Source organism: Myotis lucifugus, unplaced genomic scaffold (genome assembly GCF_000147115.1).
Source record: "Myotis lucifugus unplaced genomic scaffold, Myoluc2.0 scaffold_38, whole genome shotgun sequence".
Classification (NCBI taxonomy): Eukaryota; Metazoa; Chordata; class Mammalia; order Chiroptera; family Vespertilionidae; genus Myotis; species Myotis lucifugus.
Window position 1 is genome coordinate 8,399,121 of NW_005871086.1, and position 21,866 is coordinate 8,420,986.

Sequence of the window (21,866 nt, forward strand, 5' to 3'; positions counted from 1 at the left end):
AGGAAAAATAAAATATTTAAAAAGGGGGAACAGGAAGGTTACATTCAGAGTGGATGGGTTTGGAATTCAGTTATCATTGAAGAGGTGAGTTCCTGAACATTTATGAGAAGAAAAGGGTCTGGCAACAGCAGAGGCACAGGAAAGCACAGAAAACCCTGAGACCAGATCAGCTATAACCTGAATAACATTCAGGGGACTAGTCAGAAATTGATTAGGAAGAGAACTTCACGTCAGAGTGTGGAGGCCTTGAACAGTGGGGGAAAGAATTCAGATTCCATGCAGCAGGCAGTGGAGAGCCACGGAAGCTTTTTGAGCTGGGAGGTGTGGTTGTCAAAGCTGTACTTGGGGGGATTCGTGTAGTGGTGGTGGACAATGGCCAGAGGATGGGAGAGACCAGAGGCAGGGAGGGTTCTCATATTGGTCCAGTGAGGGAGCAGGAAGACTAAGGAAGAGGTCGGTATTGGGAGATATGCAGGAGTAGAAAAATAATATTTGAAGGTTGCAAGTGGGAATCAAGGGAGAGGAAAGATAATGACTGACTTTTGAGCCTGGGTGATTGAGGAAACAAAGGTCAAGAGGAAAATCTGAGCTGAGAGAGAAAGACGAGGAAATCAGTTCGGGGCCATATCCAGAGTAAGTATAGCAGGGAGGTAGAAATACAGGACTGAGGAATTCGTTCCGAATTAATAGATGATAGGTTTAATAAGTAATAGATAGATTTAGATGTAACAGACAATATATTTTAGAGTGATCTACATTAGAGGAAAAGTTGAAGCTATTTAGATAGATTCACCAAATACAACAGAGAATATGTTAGACTTCTACCATAGATAAATAATTCAATATTTGTTTATGTCAAAAAATCGCCCATAGTATTTGTATCCTGTATCACTGTACCGCTGTGAGATGCACCATTGGATCAAGACAAAATACCTGAGAGCATACAAGTAGCTGGAATGGGAGTCGGCTTACAGAGACTAATAAAACCACAATAATATATGGCACTTTACAAATTCATTCCTTGGAACAAATTTTCATCACTGAAGTCTGCAAATTGAAATACAAAGCAAATCTATTCAAATCCCTTATACCAAATTAAATCAATTTCTCTTTTCCATTGAAATCAACATTGTTTTCTCAATAACCATCAAGAATATTAACTTAAGTGTCCATTGTTAATTAGATAAAAATGATGTATATCAGTGATTCCCAAAGTGGGCGCTACCACCCCCCGGTGGGCGCTGCAGCAATCCAGGGGGGTGGTGATGGCCACAGGTGCATTTGGGGTCGATGAGTAACTGCTATTAAAATTTTAAAAAAATTAATTTCCAGGGGCTGAGTAATATTTTTTCTGGAAAGGCAGCGGTAGGCCAAATAAGTTTGGGAACCACAGATGTATATTGTTACACATATATACAATGGGATGCTACTCAGCCATTAAAAGGTAACAGGGAAAAAAAAAGATAACAGAATCTTGCCATTTGCGACAACACTGATGGATGTACCTTGAGGTCATTATGCTAAGTGAAATAAGTCAGATGGAGAAAGACAAATACCATATGATTCCACTCGTATGTGGAATCTAAAAAAACAAACAAGTGAACAGATAAAACAAAACAAAAAACCAAAAACCTCATAGGTACAGAGAACAGATAGGTGATTAGCAAAGGGGAAAGAAGTTCAGGTATGTGAAGTGAGTGAAGGGGGTCAGTTGTGTGGTGAAGGATGGTAACTAGGTTTTTGGTGGTGATCACTTTGTAGCATATACAAATATTGAATTAAAATATTATGTACCTGAAATTTATATAACATTACATACCAGTAAAAGAATGTATATTATTTTTTTTAAAAAGAACATGTATGAATTACCATTAAGAACAATGTATTTCATAAGAGTACTAACCACAATCTTGATCTCCTATGAACACTGATAAATGTTATGTTTGTATGCTCTTAATTGACACCACCTGTGACTCACAAACATACCTCCATACCTTACTTTACGTTAACTTACAATACCCTTATATCAGCCGTGGGCAAACTACGGCCCGCGGGCCGGATCCGGCCCGTTTGAAATGAATAAAACTAAAAAAAAAAAAGACCGTACAATGTATTTCATAACAGTACTAACCACAATCTTGATCTCCTATGAACACTGATAAATGTTATGTTTGTATGCTCTTAATTGACCAGTTTAAGAACCCATTGTGGCCCTCGAGTCAAAAAGTTTGCCCACCCCTGCCTTATATTGAGCTACTCGGCAAGAATTATTCACCATCCAAGCCTTACCTGTTCATGGTTTCTCTGAAGGGCTGGGTTTCAGATGTTGGACTTCAGAGAAAAGGCTCACATCGATGCCATACAGTGGATCATCCAAAAAAGAAGGCCTCCTCAGTCTTCCAATGCCCAGAGTCTTCGACATAAAATAATCCTCTGTGTCACGAATAACCTCGTCCCGGGGAAACTGGAGGCATTTCATGTTCTCAGCTTCAATGACAAGAGCCTGTGACACGTAATGCCCAGTCAGGGCTTTGCTGAGATAGTAGCCTATGGATGTTCCACATTCTGCATTCTCGGGCACATCTGCATCTCCCACCTCGGTGCTTCTGACCTTTGTTTCTGACTCAGTTAGTAACTCAGAGAGGACAGATCTGGAAAGCTGGGGGGACTCAGGTGTCATATCCTCAATGTCTTCCTTTTCTCTTTCTGAAGAAAGTCCAGTCATGGATTTTTGTTTGAATGTGCATTCATCCAGAAGACGCCTTAACTGTTCCTCAGAGAGAAGTGATGCTGAATCTAACTGATGAAACAAGCCAAAAGTTTTCATAGTCAACTGAGTAAACATTTATTCCTGGTGAGCTTCCAGTAATACAATACAAATCCAAGTGCCCTGAAACCCCTTACACAAAACACTCAAATAGCAAAATCATTCATGATAAGGTATCCAAAATTGCAGGAGAAATGTACAGCATCCCTAGAAAATAAGATTAGAATCAATCACATACTAAAATACAGGGAAAAGTCCCACAGCACTGATGGAAATTAATTACTTCACCAAATAAACCAGTAACACTCGACACATATCAGTAACTTGAGCTGAAATGGAGTTATTAGAAAGCACCTTCAATTTTATAAATCTTGGAACATCAAGCAGGGAAATGAGCCACCACCTCTTTGATAAAGAGCCAGGAATCCTGCCATAATCTCCAGTAGTTGTTTCTCTGCCCCCCTCCCCACCCCTGCTCTTCAGTGGGAACCCTATCACCACCCAATTCCTTAACTGGAAAAAAATCTCGGGCAAACAGGGCAGATTACACCTGCCCCTGGGGATTCACCACTCCTATGTCTGTCCACAACTCTCAGCAGACAATACCACTGAAGACAGAAAAGGAAGGGTGAAGGGGTGGTGCATCCTGAGATGTATAGTTGTGTCAAAGCTGCAGGTCTAGACAGAGGTCAGGGGGATTCCAACAGCAGTGTATTCTGGGAGAAGGATATGATCAAACACATTTAATTTCTGCTTGTGAGGTTATAGGGCTGGGTGTTTCAACCGACATCTTAAGAATTTAAAAACATTTTTTTTCTTCCAGAGATGTTCTCAGGAAATAAAATATCAAATAAAAGTGTAGGGCAATGTTCTACAAGGATTCAACTAAACAGCATGCCACTTGAATTACAACAATCTCAAAAAGAACAGGATTAAAATATATTGAATCACACTGAAAAAAATCCTCTAAAAAATCAGCACCATCTTTGATTTTTTTAAATATGTTTTTATTGATTTTATAGAGAGAGGAAAGAAGAAGGATAGAGAGATAGAAACATCAATAGGCTGCCTCCTGTACACTCCAACTGGGGATTGAGCCTGCAACCCAGGCATGTGCCCTTACCGGGAATCAAACCGGGAACCTCTTAGTTCTTGGGTGGATGCTCAACCACTGAGCTACACAGGCTGGGCTATCACTAATTTACATCATGTATTATCTAGAAAAACTTTAGTCCTCCTTTACAGGGGAATGAATCAAAGAACAGAAAGTCCCCATAATAAACCCTAAATATTAATTGCAATGGCCTTAAGTTCTACTTCACCATAGTTAGACAATGCTATTGGCCTATTTTGTGGTACACCATAAGATTTAACCAAATATTCTGCATATGTAAAGTACTGGGGGTAGGGGAAGGGAGGGAAATGCTACTATTAGAACTGGTATAGTCAATTCCTCATTACTGTGAAATGCTCCTAATGCAGCTAATAAAAAATAGTATGCAAAACAAATTTTGTATCATGAGTTTAAAATATAGCATGTGTTTTAAAATTATATTTAACTTCTATAAATTAAAAACTAGTTCTCATAGTGGCAAGTGTCATTATGAGTTTGAGAGTAATAAGAATTTGTCTGGGAATATATTCTTAATAATTATCTGGGGTTCAAAATTCATGTAATTCACCCTAAGGTTAACAAACCTGTCAAAAAAATAGGAACTGAATTATATATTCACAAATCCTACTTCATTCACTAGATTTCGGGCATCCAGGTGTGGTGCTTTATCCATTAGGAGCACTCCCCTCACCCTACCATGTAAACCTAGTCAACTATAAAATGAAGGCCATCCTTATATGGTACAGGATACTCAAAATACCCTTCAAAATCTGCTTATGTAAAATAGTTCATAATGGCTAGACAATTCCTAGAATTCAGAAAGGGTCCACTAAGTGTCATCCTCACAGAAGGCTTATCATATGAAATTTCCAGATGCTAGGAAAAAAACAGTCCATACTGGAGCAAGAAGATGAAGAATTATGGAAGGAGGTCTGGGGGAGGGGGTGAGATTGGTAGATTATCTGATATGTTTGGCCACTTCCACAAACAATATTGATAAGATAGCCGGTTGACAGTTCTGATGATGTATTTGGCTAGACACGCAAAAAAAAATAAGTAAAAACAAAGCAATTATGAACTCTGTGAACAAAAAGCTGTATGAAAAGAAAGGTAGTATTTCAGACAGATAACACAGAAAATTAAGCAAAAGAAAATAATGTAATTATTAACTCTAGGACAAAAAGTTGTACAAGAAAGGATGCCATAGGATACTACTTGTTTTTGCTATAATATTTATACAGTCACCATAATATGAACAGTGATGCTTGAGGTAACCAAAAGCTGTGATTTAACTGGTTAGGGAAAATGGGAGGAGAGAAGAGGGATGTTTGGAGTAACAAAGTTAAATTCTTAGCTACCATCACAGGAAGTCATGTCAATAATAACACCATTACTAATATAAAATTTCCTATCATTATAAATAGATATAAAATTGATCAATTAAAAGAACAAGTTATTATGAAACAAGATAGAGGTAAACAGTAGGGGGAACATCTAGAGGAATTAAAAGTGGCTGATTCTGGAGAACAAACTAAGAGGTAGAGAAGGGGAGGCAAGGAGCTGCCATTTTTGTTAAAACATAGTGCTTTAATTTTTGATTAGTAATAATTAAAATTAACTTAAAATATAAAATTAATTTAAATGTTACATATATTTAATAAAAATGAATTTAAAAATAAAAATCTGAAATATTAAAATGAAATTCCCAACCAATGATATCTTTGGACATAAAGAGCAAATCTAGGTTTCATGGAGGCTGAAATGTATATAATCTTGGAGCAAGGGGAGGGTACATCTTTAAGAAAAAGAATATAAAATTATAAATATAAAATAGGTACAAAGTGAGGGAATTTTTTTTAGAATTTGAAATATCACAAGTTACTGGAGCCTTGGAAAGTCTAGTCCATTTCATACACCAGCTCTTTACATCATTTACCAGAAATGCTTATAAAGAAATTAGAGGCCCAGTGCACGAAATTCGTGCACTGGAGGTGTGTGTATGGGGGGGGGGGGGGCGGTCCTCAGCCTGGCCTGTGCCCTCTCGCAGTCTGGGACCCCTCGCTCCTTACCGCCCACCTGCTTGCTGCTCTCTACCGCTCGGCTTGCCGCTCCTTACTACTGCCGCAGAGACTCCCGCCACTGCCACTGCGCTCACCAACCATGAGCCCGGCTTCTGGCTGAGCAGTGCTCGCCCTGTTGGAGCACACTGACCACCAGGAGGCAGCTCCTATATTGAGTGTCTACCCCCTGGTGGTCAGTTCATAGCGACCAGTCATTCCACCATTCAGTCGATTTGCATATTAGGGTTTTGTTATATATAGGATGTTTCCTGATTGCATCCTAGCTCCCTCTCTCCACTCAAGGTTCAGTGAGGGGCCTTCTTTGGGATGCCAAGCTTGACAAGTCCCAGATCCATAATATTGTCCTGATGGGTGGTTCTACCCATATCCCAAGGTTGAGAAACTGCTACAGGACTTCTTCAATGGAAAAGAGTTGAGTAAGAGCATCAACCTGGATGATACTGTTGCTTATGGTGCAGCTGTCCAGGCAATCATCCTATCTAGAGACAAATCCGAAAATGTTCAAGATTTGCTGCTGTTGAATGATACTCCTCTTTCCCTTGGCATTGAGACTGCTGGTGGAGTCATGACGGTTCTCATCAAGCACAATACTACCGTTCCTACCATGCAGACACAGACCTCCACGACCTACCTCTGACAACCAGTCCCGTGTGCTCATTCAGGTTTATGACAGTGAGCGTGCAACCTGGTAATGATGCATAACCACCTGAGTGGCAAGTTCTCATAGGCATACCTCCTGCACCTCCTGGTGTTCTTCAGATTGAAGTGACTTTTGATATTGATGCCAATGGCATTCTCAATGTGTCTGCTATGGATAAGAGTTGCCATCACTAACAACAAGAGTCATCTGAGCCAAATCTCATAGCAATATCTTTACTGATACATCTCTTAGGACAATGGAAACTAAGGAGAACATAAACAAATGGGACTACATCAAGATAAAAAGCTTCTGCACAGCAAAAGAAACCATCAACAAAACAACAAGATGGCCACTGCATGGGAGAACATATTTGCCAATGTTATATCTGATAAGGGTTTAATCTCCAAAATTTATAGGGAACTCATACAACTGAACAAAAGGAAGATAAACAATCCAATCAAAAAATGGGCAAAGGACCTAAATAGACATTTCTCTAAAGTGGACATACAGAAGGCCACGAGACATATAGAAAACATGCTCAAAGTCACTAACATCTGAGATGCAAATCAAAACAACAATGAGGTACCATCTCATACCTGTCAGAACGGCTATCATCAACAAATCAACAAACAACAAGTTGCTGGCAAGGATGTGGAGAAAAGGGAACCCTAGTACACTGCTGGTGGGAATGCAGACTGGTGCAGCCACTATGGAAGACAGTATGGAGTTTCCTCAAAAAATAAAAAATGGCACTTCTATTTGACCCTGTGATCCCACTTCTAGGAATATATCCCAAGAAACCATAAACACCAATCAGAAAGGATATATGTACCCCTATGTTCAAAGCAGCACAATTTATAATAGCTAAGATTTGGAAACAGCCTAAGTGCCCATCAGCAGATGAGTGGATTAAAAACTGGTGGTACATCTACACAATGGAATACTACACTGCTGTAAAAAAAGAAAGAACTCATCATTTGCAACAGCATGGATGGACATGGAGAGCATTATGCTAAGCAAAATAAGCCAGTCAGAGAAAGATAAATGTCACATATACTCACTCATTTGTGGAATATAATGAACAACATAAACTGATGAACAAAAATAGATCCAGAGATATAAAAGCATCGAACAGACCATCAAACCTCAGTGAGGGGCCTTCTTTGGGATATAAAGAAGGAAGGGGAGGGTGGGAGTGGAGGTAAGAGATCAACCAAAGGACTTGTATGCATGCATATAAGCATAACCAATGGACATAGACAGTAGGGGGTGAGGGCATGTGCTGGGGGTGTGGGAGCGCGCAGGGAGAGGTCAATGGGGAAAAAGGAGACTCATGTAATACTTTCAACAATAAAGAACTTAAATTTTAAAAAAGAGAGAGAGTTGTCTGAGCAAGGAAGAGGTTGAGCACATGATCCAGGAATCTAAGAAGTACAGAGCTGAAGATTGGAAGCAGTAGGACAAGGTATCTTCCAAGGATTTACTTGAATCCTATGCGTTCAACATGAAAGCAACTGATGAAGATGAAAAACTTCAAGGCAAGATCAATGATGAGAACAAACAGAAGATTCTTGATGAGTACAATGATATCAGCTGGCTTGATAATTTTGAACATGAGCAGAAAGAGTTGGGAAATGTCTGCGACCTCATCATTACTGAGCTGCAGCAGAGTGCAGGCACCATGCAGGAGGAATGCCTGGGCTTCCCTGGTGGTGGAGCCCCTCCATCTGTCTGGTGGTGCTTCCTCTGGGCCCATCACCAAAGAGGTTGATTAAGTCAACCTCCAGCATAGATTTAGCACTGTCCCACACATAATATCGAAGGATCTAAATTTGTAGCAAATTCCAAGGCAGTTTTAAAAGTTGAGCAGCTGCATAGTAAATAACTGGGCATTCTTGATACCTGAATGTGGACTATGTGCACAGGGAAAGGAAATAATGCACTGGAGAAGCACTGTATTATAAAGTGGGAAATGTGATGTCTTAAATAAAACTATTAAAACACAAAAAAGTGAGAGGTCTTTCCTGGTGTAAATCTGCTTCTGGGCACTCCAAGTTCAAGCATAACACATTTGAGTCTGTGTGTGCACAGAAATAAGCTCAACCACATCTCCCTGATCTTCTAGGGCAGCGGTTATCAACCTGTGGGTCGCGACCCCTTTAGAGATCAAATGACCCTTTCACAGGGGTCGCCTAAGACCATCGGAAAACACATATATAATTACATATTGTTTTGTGATTAATCACTATGCTTTAATTATGTTCAATTTGTAACAATGAAAATACATCCTGCATATCAGATATTTACATTACGATTCATAACAGTAGCAAAATTACAGTTATGAAGTAGCAATGAGAATAATTTTATGGTTGGGGGTCACCACAACATGAGGAACTGTATTAAAGGGTCGCGGCATTAGGAAGGTTGAGAACCACTGCTCTAGGGCAGTGGTTGGCAAACTCATTAGTCAACAGAGCCAAATATCAACAGTACAACGATTGAAATTTCTCTTGAGAGCCAAATTTTTTAAACTTAAACTATATAGGTAGGTACACTGTTATTAACTTAATTAGGGTACTCCTAAGGCTTAGGAAGAGCCACACTCAAGGGGCCAAAGAGCCGCATGTGGCTTGCGAGCCACAGTTTGCCGACCACGGTTCTAGGGGAAGACACCTGATGGGAAAGAAAACATAGGTTAGAATGTGGGCTTTGACCCAAGCTTTGCCACCTTGTGCATGTCACCTAAGGAACCCATCTCCTTCTGCTGTAAAATGAAGAACTGAAAAAGATTATCTCTAAATTAACTGCTAGCTATAAAATTACTTTTTATGAACAAATGCTCTAAAAGTAAAAATAAATATAAGAATAAGCTGTTCTATGCATATAAGCATAACCAATGGACACAAGACACTGGGGGGGTGAAGGCATGTGCCAGGGGGGTAGGGGTGGCCAGGGGAAGGTCAATGGGGAGAAAAAGGGGAGACATATGTACTACTATCTGTAATACTTTAAACAATAAAATTAAATTAAAAAATAAAATAAAAAAAGAATAAGCCGTTCTATTAACATTAGAATGTTGCCTGCGTAGAATTTATAAAAACCATAATAAAAAGTGAACTTTTTTCTTTAATTTATTCACAATACCAATCCTGAACTCAAAAAATAACTAAACATTCTCTGGTCTCAAAACATTATAAATGACCTAATTATATTAAGCCCCCAAATTAAATTAATTTAATTGCAGTGCTTCTGGATGGCAATATAGACCAGGACCCTCAACACAAGTCATCTTCCTCAACTTCTGATTCCCTTGCCCACAGTGTAAACTCTGTATAGTAAATCAGTGCCATGGGAATCAAATGAACTGAAGTTGCTGAGTGTTTTGAAATGGCTAAATACTACACTAATACAAATTACTATATGCTGAACTGGACGAAACTAGGGCTCTATCAGGAACACCCCTGACTACCCTTGATAGTTAAGAAACCAGAGCACATACCCTGCATCCAGATTGCTCTGAAACTCCTGAGCTAGCGAGCTCCATAACTGAACAACCCACTGTGCAAGCAGTCAAGTAACCATCTGTTCAAGTATTCACCTCAAAGTATTCGTCTTTCACGCCAGTTCTAATTTTCCCGTATTTCAAAAACAAGTTATTATTCATGCTATTCCTGCCCTTCATGAAATTCATCATAGTGCATCTCTGTCTTCATTTTCCCAGACCAGAGCCCAATCTATTTTCTCTCCTTATATGAAAGCCCCTCTCTTCCCATCTTCATTTAGTAGCCTTTTTATGGACCTTCTTTCTTGTTTTAGCCAAAATATACACATTCCACAGCCAGCGAGTAAATGTATTGGATTTTCTCATCAGGAAAAAAATATAGAACACTGGGGCGTTATTTCTCCTGCATTTTGCTGGCCTTATTGGCACACCAGGTGGTGTCTTACAGAATAGTGGTAACTAGCATTTATTCACCACCTGCTGTGGTGCATATTACATTTATCGATTCCTTTAATCTTCACAGCAAACCTATGAGGTAGGTATATTGTTATTCCCATTTTATAAATGAAGAAACTGAGAAATTAAGTAACCCATCCCCGTCCTATGGCTACTAAGATGTTGGACCTGGGATTTGAATCTAGGTCTGAGACTAGAGTGCATGTGCTTAACTACTAGGCTATATAGCCTCTCACTATAGATGAGTTCTCCCTCTACCATTCTCTAAATATCCTTTTCCCAACTGACATTCACTTTTCTGTCCATCCCCTCAGATATTAAAATCTCTTCCTGTAGAGTATTTCACTTAACTTTGGTTTTTATTACCCAGACTAGCTTAGTGTCTTATGCAAACTTACATAGTGCCCTCTCTTTTGGCTCATTTCAGAAAAACAAAGAAAACAACCCCAGCTCCATTCCCAGGGTGCCTACTATTTACACTTCTCCACCCAGATAAATGCCATGTTGGTGTCGGAGCTAAATATGAGTGCAACTTGTAATTGCTGGAGATGGATCACAGCCCATAGATTACCTCATCCTCACCCCTGCCTCCCCTCCTATGCTATATATCAGGAGTTTCCCCAGCCATAAAAACCTCCAGTTATTTGGGCACTGGATTTGTTGACACGGCAATTAAGATTACGTCTCTGGTGCAGATAATCAGAAGGTCCACCACTATAAACTAGCAGAGGCAATCGTGTCCTTTGATGTAAGCTTATGTCCAATGTTGGGTGGGTTGTTTTCCCCCCACGATTGCTGAATTCCTAAAGACCCACCCTATAAAGCCAATATGATTATCACAAGTGAGAATAGGGTGGAAAGCCAGTGTCCTAAATGATTAACAACAAGAGTATAGATATAAATAGCTTTCAATGACATCAAGTTCTCCTTCAAAATAAGCAACTGGAAAACATCCCACCCTTTGTTTAATTACCAAGATATAAGTTTACAACTCTCTGTTGCAGCCACTGCTGGCAACACCTAGGTAGCAATTTGTTTTAGTCAAGGTTTTTTAGCCATAAGGAACAGAAATCCTTATCTAAAAAAAGAGAGGGAGAAAGAAAAGGCAGGCAATGAACTCCTTTATCTTTTGCTTCTCTGAAAAACTATCTCGGGTGGTAGAGGTGAGTGTTGTAGGATCTGAGAAGTCATCTCATGGATACCGACAAGCAGGAAATGAAGTTTGAATAGGCCTTTGAGGTTTGGATCTGAGAAGCCACCTAGAGCCAAAGTCATGCTCTTACTGAGTCCCTTGTGTGGTCTCTTAACCCGCTGTTTGTCTGATACATCCTCCTCTCTGCAAACCAGCTGTCTCTGCTTATTGCTGGTTTCTCCTCTCTCACAACCTCAGCTTGTCCATGTGGCATGAACTGACTTTGGTCCTCATTCAACATGACCTTAAGAATCTGGCACCAACCAATGACTGACAATGGTCTCTATGTCCATTAACTCAAAATTTCAAGCAAGATAACTTGGTTGGCCACTGACCAGATTATGAACTGACAATGTCAGTTTCAAGTGGCCACCCAAGTCTAAGCTATTGGCAGGGCTGTGGGTAAGGGAGATTTCCCAAAGAAGGCGGCATAAGCAGAGCAGGGAGCCCAAAAAAATCTACCATGATGTTAAACTATAATTGCTATGAAGTAAATAAGCATCAGATGGAACCTAACACTTAATGAAGTTGTATAGCCAACTAAAGGACTAACAATCAAGGTGTTTCAGAACCTCACCAATTCCATTCAATCTGAGTACTCACTGAATAATTAATTGAGATATAAAAGCAGAATTACTTCTCAGAAAGGATTCACTCATGGATAGAATGACATCCAGATGGAGTATGGAGCAGCATTATCAAGTCAATATGCTCCTGATAGGTTCATATAGGCTCAATGGGTTCATATCACTTTCTGTGGCTCTTAGAAATTAAATTAAGTCTAAACATCATGGAGTAAAATAATTGGTGCTCATGTGAAAGTCTCCATCAATGGTGCTAATGATAAAAAGAATGAATGGCCTTATTCATCCTTCCCTTCCCAGCTCCCTCTCCCTATTCTGTTCTTAAACTAAGTCTACCCCAATCATATAAAGTCCAGCAGCTACAGTGCTCTTAGGAGGCCATCCCAGGGACCAATGGTACGAGGGGCCAGGAAAGATCTGGCATATTTTTACCCAGAAATAGTCAGGGTTCTCTGGCCAAAGGAGAATCTGAGCTCTAGTCAAAAAGGAAGCAAAGGTCATTGCCAGAGAAAATATGTAAAACATTAGGAATGAGTGTTGAGGCAAGGCTGTAAGCAGGAAAATGAGTCAGCCCCCAGGTCAGAAGCAGGGAGGATCTGTGGAGAGTAATATGGAGTGTGAAGTAGGCCAAGACAAGTGGCTCTGAAGTAAGTTCATGAATGTCAGAGTGGTGTGAAAGCCTGCTTTTATGTGGGGCTTGGGTGTCAACCGTGTGGAGCAGGACACACCCATGCCCAGCTCACAGATCTTCCCCTAACAGATGGGAGAGATGGGGCTTGGAAGGTTGGCCTGATGGCTTTCCTGGTGAAAGTCTGCTGTGCCCCTAGCATTCTGTGATGGTTCTTCTCAGCTCAGGCGCCAGAGCTGGTCTCCATGTCATCGGGAATACAGGCTTTCTGCTTCTGTTTACAAGGACAAGAGGGGTGGGATGCCAGCAGGATCCCAGTGTACAAGGGAAGAATGGCATGGATGGGAGAAACTAGAAGTAAGATTTGGGGTTCTCAACTCCTCCAACTTGCAAAGGGGCCAGGAACTCAGCTTTAGGTGGTAACCCGAGTCAGAAGGATGCAGATGTGCTCAGAGTTGACCTAGACCAACATCATTACTTGGATTTCTAACAGGATGACTGGTGAAAGGGACTCTAATTTTTCCATTTGGTGGGAAATTTATCATTTGAGGATTACTAGCAATTGCTGTTTTCTAGCAACAGAGACAATAAGTCCATTTCCATCTGGTTCTATCACTTCCATCTATCACTTCCTTTCCAGAAACAAGGCTTGGGTTCCAGCTCTGAAGCTGGAAGGAGGCTGGCCCTCCTGCCCCACATACTCCCAGCAAAGCAAAGGTTGGCCAGGAGGTTGTTGGAAATGAGGTGAACAAGTGTGGACAGAGCATTTTCTGGTCACAGGGGGCTGGTCCACCCACCTATCTTGCGCCCCCCCCCCCCCCCCCCCCAATTCCCTGGGGAAAATATACCTTTAAAGCAAATAACTCCCGCTGCTATGCAGATTGTTGGGTTTACTGGATAGTAACAATTATGAAAATCATTTGCACAGGTCCTTCCCTGCACTCAGTTTGAAAAGTCTATTTTCACTATGTAGAGAAAGATAAGTTGGCCCTTGAGGGGGCCAGAATTCAAACCCTTTTCCTTTTTAAATGTTTTGCCCGGGCCCAGAGCCCTTTAGTAAGGGTTCAGGTGGAAGATAAATCAATTTAGAAAATATTTGGTATAGTTAAAACCTAAAGACCCTCTGTAGTCCCCCCTTTTTGGTTAGAGTGTCAGCCCTCGGACTAAAGGGTCAGGGGATTGTTTCCGGTCAAAGGCATTTCCCTCAGTTGTGGGCTCGATCCCAGGCCCCCGGGCGGGGTGTGTGAGGGAGGCACCCAACCGATGTGTCTCTCTCACATTGATATTTCTCTCTGTGTGTTTCTCCTCTCCCTTCCCCTCTAAAAATCAATGGGAATAAAATTTCCGGGGGGGGGGGGGGGGCGGGTAAGAGGGGGGAAAGAGGAAGAGGAGGAGGAGGAGGAGGAAGAGGAAGAGGAGGAGGAGGAGGAGAACTGTATGTCCTTAGGGCTGCCTAGCTAGAACTTTAAATAGTTATCTTGACACCATCTAAACCTCCCAACTGAAGAGAAGGTGACCTCAGAACTCTGTCTCCTGGATCTTCAACATGCATTTTCAGGGCCAGCCAGTGGTGGTGCTGTGGTCCCTACAGGACCACCCTCATCAGGGGCTCATTTAAGGCCAGGTCAGGGGAGTGTAGCCAGCAGGTGTTAAGGAAGATAAAGGATCACCACTCACCCCAGTCAGGAGAGCATGAAGGAGGCCATGCACTGCTGCTAAAACAAGGTGGAGCTATCATGCAGCCTACAGGGTAGTCCCCTGAGCCCCACAGGCCCCCAGGCCCTGCCCATGAGTACTACTGCCTTCCAGAAACATGAGGCCTCGATGTCTGATCACCGCCACATTCATCAGCTGCTACGAGGACAGATTTTCTGCCTCTTGATGTGATAAGTATCTCACTATTGTAACATTATCTGGATCCCTCAATTAGAGATGACACAGCTGAACCCCACCCACACAAGGGACTCCCTCACAATGATGCTCAACCTTCGGAATCGGAAAAGGAAACTGAATATTTCCTTGAATGAACAAGAAATTTTCTAGCAACACAAACATGCCCAGGGACCAAGCTGCTCTGACATTAAAATGCTCCAACGTGACCAGATTCAGTTTACCCATCACCCAGATCTGCGCACTTGCCTGCTGCTGGGCTGAGCGGATCTAAGATGGCTTGTGCTGCCCCCACAGCTGTGGATCCAGATATCACTACTGATGTTACTGCACGCCCCTCATTCACCCACGGGCACATCAGGCCCCTCTTGCCTCCCACCCAGGCCTTCTCTATTGCTGCTGAGGTGAGTCGCTGAGATCTGAGCTGGCCACTTACAGGCTTGTGCAAACTAGAAGTGCAAGTCTGCCTTGGAGTAGCTTCTGGTCAAGAGAGGAGAGGAGCCCCTGAATAAAGCCTTTCCTGTCCTCCCCCTGGAAGGACTGTCCTGAAATGCGGTCACCCGTATGGATTCTCTGAAAATGCCCCACAAGATCAAACAATAGCAAGCAGTGACAGATCAAAATACATCTCTCATATTCTCCCTCCTTCTTTGTTTCCCTCCCTCCTTCCGCCCCCGGTGTTGCTTTTGCCAATTAAGTGGTAGCGTATTGGGCTCAGGCTCTGCTGTTCCAGACTAAGACGGGTCACAATAAGCAGCAGCTTCCAAGTCCTGGCAGGGCTCTGAGATGGCAGCTGGTGCTGCACAGGGTGGGCCTGGCAGCTCCACCCCAGCCTCTGCAGCTGGCAGGACGGTGCTGGCAGGGTGCAGGGGCTACAGAGCTCCCGCCAGCACTGCCAAGGCCATGGGAGGGAAAGTGATGGTTCAGAACTCTTGAGGCGCTGCCCAAGGGGTGCAGGCAAAGGAGAAAATCCGTGGAGTCCTGGGAGGACATTTGCCCAGGGCAGCCAGAGGGAGCAGAGCTGGAGGGAGACTATGCATTGGCGCCAACGGGAGAAAGCCAAGGTCAGCTTCAGTTTGAGTGTCAATATAAAACAGAGAGAATGAGAAACACAAGGCGTGAAAGATATCATGGCATGGTGTTCAGTTCTAAGGAACATCCACTGCAAAGACAGGAGGGCCTGCCCTCCTTCTGGGCGGGCAGAGTAATGACCAGGCCTGAGGTCTAAGGGCCTTCAGCAGGAGCAGACCCTACTAGTCAGCAGCCAGTGAGGGACAAAGCGAGGGCTGGCGAGCCATGCAAAGCTGCGACATTCCTCCACATCTCAGGTGTGTGCCCAGCACCCTTTCTTCACGTTGTTTCCCGCAGCCATTTCTATTCCACTTGGCAAAGTGCCCCAAGTTGTGTTCCTCAGGCTGCATGCTATCTTTTGGAAAAAGCAGAAACTCCTAAATGGAAAGGAAATACCCTTAACAACAGCACAGAGTAGTAGAGGGGGGCTGATGTTTCTAAGTGAAATCCCAGCCTGCTCACTCCCCACCTGTTCCATTTGGACAAATTACCTCTCAAAGCCTCACATTTCTAAACTGTAAAATAGAAACACTAACAACTAGCTGACTCCTAACAACTAGTTGAGAGAAATCCTAACAACTAACAATTTGCAATGAGCAGGAGATGCATGTGTGAAACTGCTTAGCACACGGCAAGCAGAGCAGGTAGGATTCAGTCAATGCCAGAACCCAGTGGTGACACTGAAGCTCCCATGTGAGAAGCTGACAGCAGTATTGCTAGACGACCACTCTTACAGACTGAAGTCTGCATGTTCCAGGTTCAATTGGCCCCTGCCCTGAGGGTGCCACACAACAATTTGCAATGAGTAAACTGTCATGTTTGCTCCAGAGGATTAGTTGGGGCTACGGAGGCCATCAGATGCTAGGCGAGGGCACACAAGAGGGAAAGGTGGAATGTGAGTCTCTCTCACCCCTGAAGAAAGGTTCACACCTCCGGGCAGACACTATTAAGTCCTTGGCACCAGAAAGGACCCAAAAAGGGACTGGTTTCAAAATATTTTTATCCTTGCTCGAAATAATGTCAGGGCTCAAGTTAAAACTTGTGAAGCATAGGGATGTAGGTGAAAGGGGTTCATCCCTTGCTTTGTGTGCACACACACAACAACAACAAAGGCACACACGGGACACTCCCCTTTCACCAACCCCTCTCCTTTTTCTGCTCCCTTCCAAAGGCATCCAAAGACCTCAAGCTGTCTCTGCAGCCCTCTCAAAAAGCATACTCAATTCTAACGTTTAAAAATGTCCTATTGCACCCTAGCCGGTCTGGCTCAGTGGATAGAATGTCAGCCTTCAGACTGAAAGGTCCCAGGTTCGATTCTGGTCAAGGGCATGTACTTTGGTTGCAGGCCCCCCGGCCTGTGCCCTGGTCAGAGCACATGCAGGAGGCAACCAATCGATGTGTTTCTCTCATATAGATATCGATATTGCTCTCTGTCTTTCCCTTTCTCTTCCACTCTCTCTAAAATGTCAATTGAAAAATCCTCAGGTGATGATTAAAAAAAATAATTTTAAAAAAATGTCCTATTGCCCTCACATCACAATTTACCTACCCTGAGATGCATTTCCTCACCACTGTACCTAAGACTAAGCAATCTAGGTCCTTGTATAACCTGCCCACAGAACAAACTCACATTTGACAGGAGCCTCTTCAAATCAGAATGACTTACTACAAAGAAATGATTCTAAAAATGGGAATCCAGCCCCACAGCTGGATGGCAAAAAGATATCTGGGGGATACCATTTTCAGCACCCTCAGTTCAGGCCACACTGAGGCCCAGTCTCGTTCTACACATGATGGGCTGATTTTCCTCTTGGGTGTAAAGCTAGCACCAGAGAGTTAACTCCACCGTTAACTTGTTGATCAAGGAGATCTCTTTCTGGTCACAAACGGGCGACCTGTTGCTCTTCCCAGGGTTGAGCAAGTGCTCCCGAAGCTTTACCCTGTCTAGACGCGAATCGGAAGCATCTAATGACCCCATACATAGTGCACAGCACACAAAGCCCAACGTCACTGCACAAACACGAAGCTCTCTCGGATATGCTGCTCAGTGAACTGTCCTTTACAGTTGCCGGTCTGACGGGAAGTCACGCTACCACTGATGACAAGGATAACACACTGTGAACAGCTTCCACCTCCTCCATGTGCCACTCTGTGGGAGTTAAACTCTCTAGAAATCAAACAAAGAGGCTTTGAGTGAATTAGATCCAAATTCAGAAGGATCTAAGCAGATTAATGCATATTCTATCTTAATGATGCTTAAATTAAAATTTTAAATGTAAAACTTTCCCTTCCACATAGCATGAGGCTACACGAGGGGGATGTCTTTCCGCCTCCCTTCCTGGTCATCAGGCCCCGTATTAGGCCAGTGTCCAGCCCACCCTGGTCATTAGTCAGCAGCAGCAGGGGTGGGGCCCGCTACCCACCATGTGCCAGGAATGCTCTCCACCACCCAGTGAGGGGAACTGGGAAATCATTCTCCACATTGAACAGAGGAAGAAACTAAGGCTCAGAGAAATGAAATATCTTGGTCCAAGACACCGAGCTAATAAAAAATGAAAATATAAAAAATTTTAAAAATGAAAAACATAAAATCAGAGCTTTTCATAGTCCTGTCTTCACACAGGCGCTTAGAAGAGTTCACAAAGCCCCTTTCCAGGGAGAGCACGCTGGCAGCAGCTGGTACCGGGACATGCCCCCTCCATATTCTATTTTACAGCTGAAAATGTTACACAGTCAGAGCCCCTTCAAGTCATAAACCCAAGACAGAAGTATGAACAAGAGGCCTTTCCTCTGCAGTGGGTGACAGCTGCCCTCTGCACCCCTAAACCTGGGGTTCCAGGTTACATCAGCACAGCACCCTCTGTGTCTGCTCCCCTGACGAGTGTTAGGTTTCTCAAGGCTGGGCCTGGGTCCCCCGCATCTGTGTCCTCTGTGGCCCCAGGCCTACTGCACAAGATGGACACAGGCAAGGGCTTGCTGGCTACACGAATCCTTCTTTGGGTGCTGTCCACCTCCTGCCGTGGCAGCACACTCAGGGGTTTTAGCCCCCTTACCAGCCAGTGGTTCCAGGATATGGCTCAGCCTTTCTCTCTCCTGCGTCCTGTTCCCTCTGGACCCTGCTCTCCCCTCATGACTTTGGAAGTAATGGTTCAATCAATAAATGAACCTTTACTTATGATTTGAGCAAGCCAGACAACAATGCTTTAGCTCCTGAGGAGTTCCTAAAATGTCCTATCCCGGCAAGGATAGGTAGAGAGAGGATTGCCTTAAGGGAGCTCTTGATATCACCCTTCACAGGCAACAAGTCCCCCCACCTGTGGGAAAACAAGGATTGTCCCCCCACCAACTTCAGGCTCCCTGACCAACAAAAAAAATACTTCAGATTCACAAAAACTCCCAAGTGCAATAAAAAGCCTATATTCTGGGCCTATCACTGTACTATTCACTGCCAGTCTGACAGAGAGGTTCAACTTGGTCTGCCAGGAAAACAGAGCTGAGGAGTAATCACAGTCTTTGATTGTGGTTGGGTTTAATTATGGAAATCTATTCATGCGCGTACACAGAGAGCTTCACAAGCATGGCGGAAAACCATTTCTCTTTATATGTATTTATAGGGAAAGAGCCTTCTCAAAGGTTCTTTATTAATAAATATAAATACTTCAAACAAACAAGCCAAAATAGGGTCCCACCTTTCATGGGACATATTTTCTAATTATGTCATATTACCGTTCTCTCTCTTGATTCCAGTAACAAGCCAGGAGGAGCTCCAGCCACTGAACCAGATTGGGGTGCTGAGTCACTTATATAGAATGGAATATGTATGGTATCGAGACTGGTGAATACAAATGATGTTCAACATAGAGGTGTTGGAATATCACCTAATTGAAGTGAACATGTTAAAATATCTTGGCTGAAAAATATCAAAAAGGCAGTGAACGCTTTAAATCTTAGTACTTTCTTATTTTAATATAGAAAATACTATCTCTGGAAATCAGACAAAATAATGAACAGCCTTTATTTTTATTTGCTTTGAATCAAATTTCAAATTAATGTTTTAACTTCCAGTATGCAAAATAAAAACACAATTTCCCCGAAATCAGTTAATAACAATTAATTTAAGAATGATAGGCTAAAATACAAAATGCATAAAAGTGGAAACAGAAAGTGGATTCAAATAAATGTTTCCATTTGTTGGATGTAAATTCCCTTACTATAATAACCATTTTTAATGTCCAAAATCTTCCCCACTTAGCCTACCCTTGTAAAATGTCAAAACAACTGGTTAACGTTCTCTCACACCATATTTACAATATATCTGGACATCTTTTTGGTTCCACCTCAACATATATCCAGAAACTAACTCATTCTCACTTCCTCCATGTACTACCCTAATCCATCATGATTTATCACCAGATTGCTGCATGGCCTGTTTTTACTGCCTTACTGAGTATTCTCAACCCACAGTGATCCTACTAAATATGTAAGTTAAATCCTTAGGCGCTTTTCTGCTTAGAATCCTCCACTGGTCCCCAGCTCCCCGAGACTGAAAGTCAAACTCAAGAATTTGGTTTCTCTCTCTACTCCCTCCTCATTCACGCCCTGAAACCACACGCACTGCCTTGAGCATGCTGAGGTCTTAGGACTTTGCCCTTGCCGTCCATCTTGCAGAAATGCTTTTCACCCAGGTATCTTCAAGGCCTGTTCCCTCGTGTCTTTCAAGCACCATTCGAGTGTCATCTTCTCACCCAGCTCCTCCCTGACTACCCTGTGTACTTGCTCTCCTTCTGCCCCTTCTCTGCCTTCCTTCTCTCCTTACATAGCACTTGCCCCTGTAACTTACTTGTTTGTTGCTGCCTCCTCCCACTAAAATGTAAGATCCATGGGGGCAGAGACCTCAACTGGTCATTTCACTATTCTAGCCCTGAGCCTAGAAAAGTATTTTTAACATGGTAGGAATTTAAATATTAGCTTAATGAATGAAACACTTTTTTGTGGAGAGGTATGTGCTGCACATGTATGTGCACATACCATGGTTTTAGCGCCCTTCTTTATTCTCTGGTAAGTTTTTATCTCCTAGTTGATAAGTAATGTTTGCACTATTTGCAAGTCTTGCTCAAATAAATTCATAAATGTCTTTTTCTTACTTCTGTATCATAATAGTATTACAAACCAATGTATCCTTTAGACAACCTAGAGTCTTTGCTAAATTTAAATGCCTTTATGAAGAACGTGTATATTCTCTAACCAGCCAGAACAATCCTTCTCATACTGTCTTACCTTCATCCATTTCATACATTTGTGTAACTCTTCTGGTCTCTAAATGAGCTTCACTTAGTGACACCCACACAGAGCATACTATACATTTCATAAACCAGCCCCGTTTCCAACTGCAACCTTCTAATTTAATTTATCTAGCAATTCCATTTGTGGGCCAAGAACCACCACTTTCTTAAATTACTTTTTGCTTTATTCATTTTCATCATCAATCTATCATATGACCCTCCTGGGACTACTTCTCACAACCAAATAAGCACAGTAAGTAAGCATCACTCTGTCAGCTGTGAGGGACAGCAAATGGAGCTTTCCTGCTGAGTGGATGCTGGGAGACTCTCTAGATTGCCTCCTTCCCACTAGTACACGTGTATATTACACCAAGACATCAGTGGTGTTTGATGTATCCTACTTATAGATCAGCCGTGGACAAACTACGGCCCACAGGCCGGATCCGGCCCGTTTGAAATGAATAAAACTAAAAAAAAAAAAAAAGACCATACCCTTTTATGTAATAACTAGAGGCCCGGTGCACAAAAATTTGTGCACTCGGGGGGGGAGAGGGGGTCCCTCAGCCCATCCTGTGCCCTCTCGCAGTCTGGGACCCCTCAGGAGATAATGACCTGCAAGGCGTTAGGCCTTCTCCCGGGTGGCAGAGGCAGGCCCAATC

At 42.7% G+C, this 21,866-nt stretch overlaps 1 protein-coding gene across 1 annotated transcript in view; it reads right to left on the reverse strand.

Annotated features, from left to right (window-relative positions):
• Positions 1–2,293: 2,293 nt before the first annotated feature.
• Positions 2,294–21,866, reverse strand: part of FSIP1 (fibrous sheath interacting protein 1) — a 171,500-nt gene continuing 151,927 nt past the window's right edge. The window contains exon 10 of the mRNA XM_023752850.1: positions 2,294–2,800. Within this exon, the coding sequence (XP_023608618.1) occupies positions 2,294–2,800 (507 nt within the window). The remainder of the gene's footprint in view (positions 2,801–21,866) is intronic.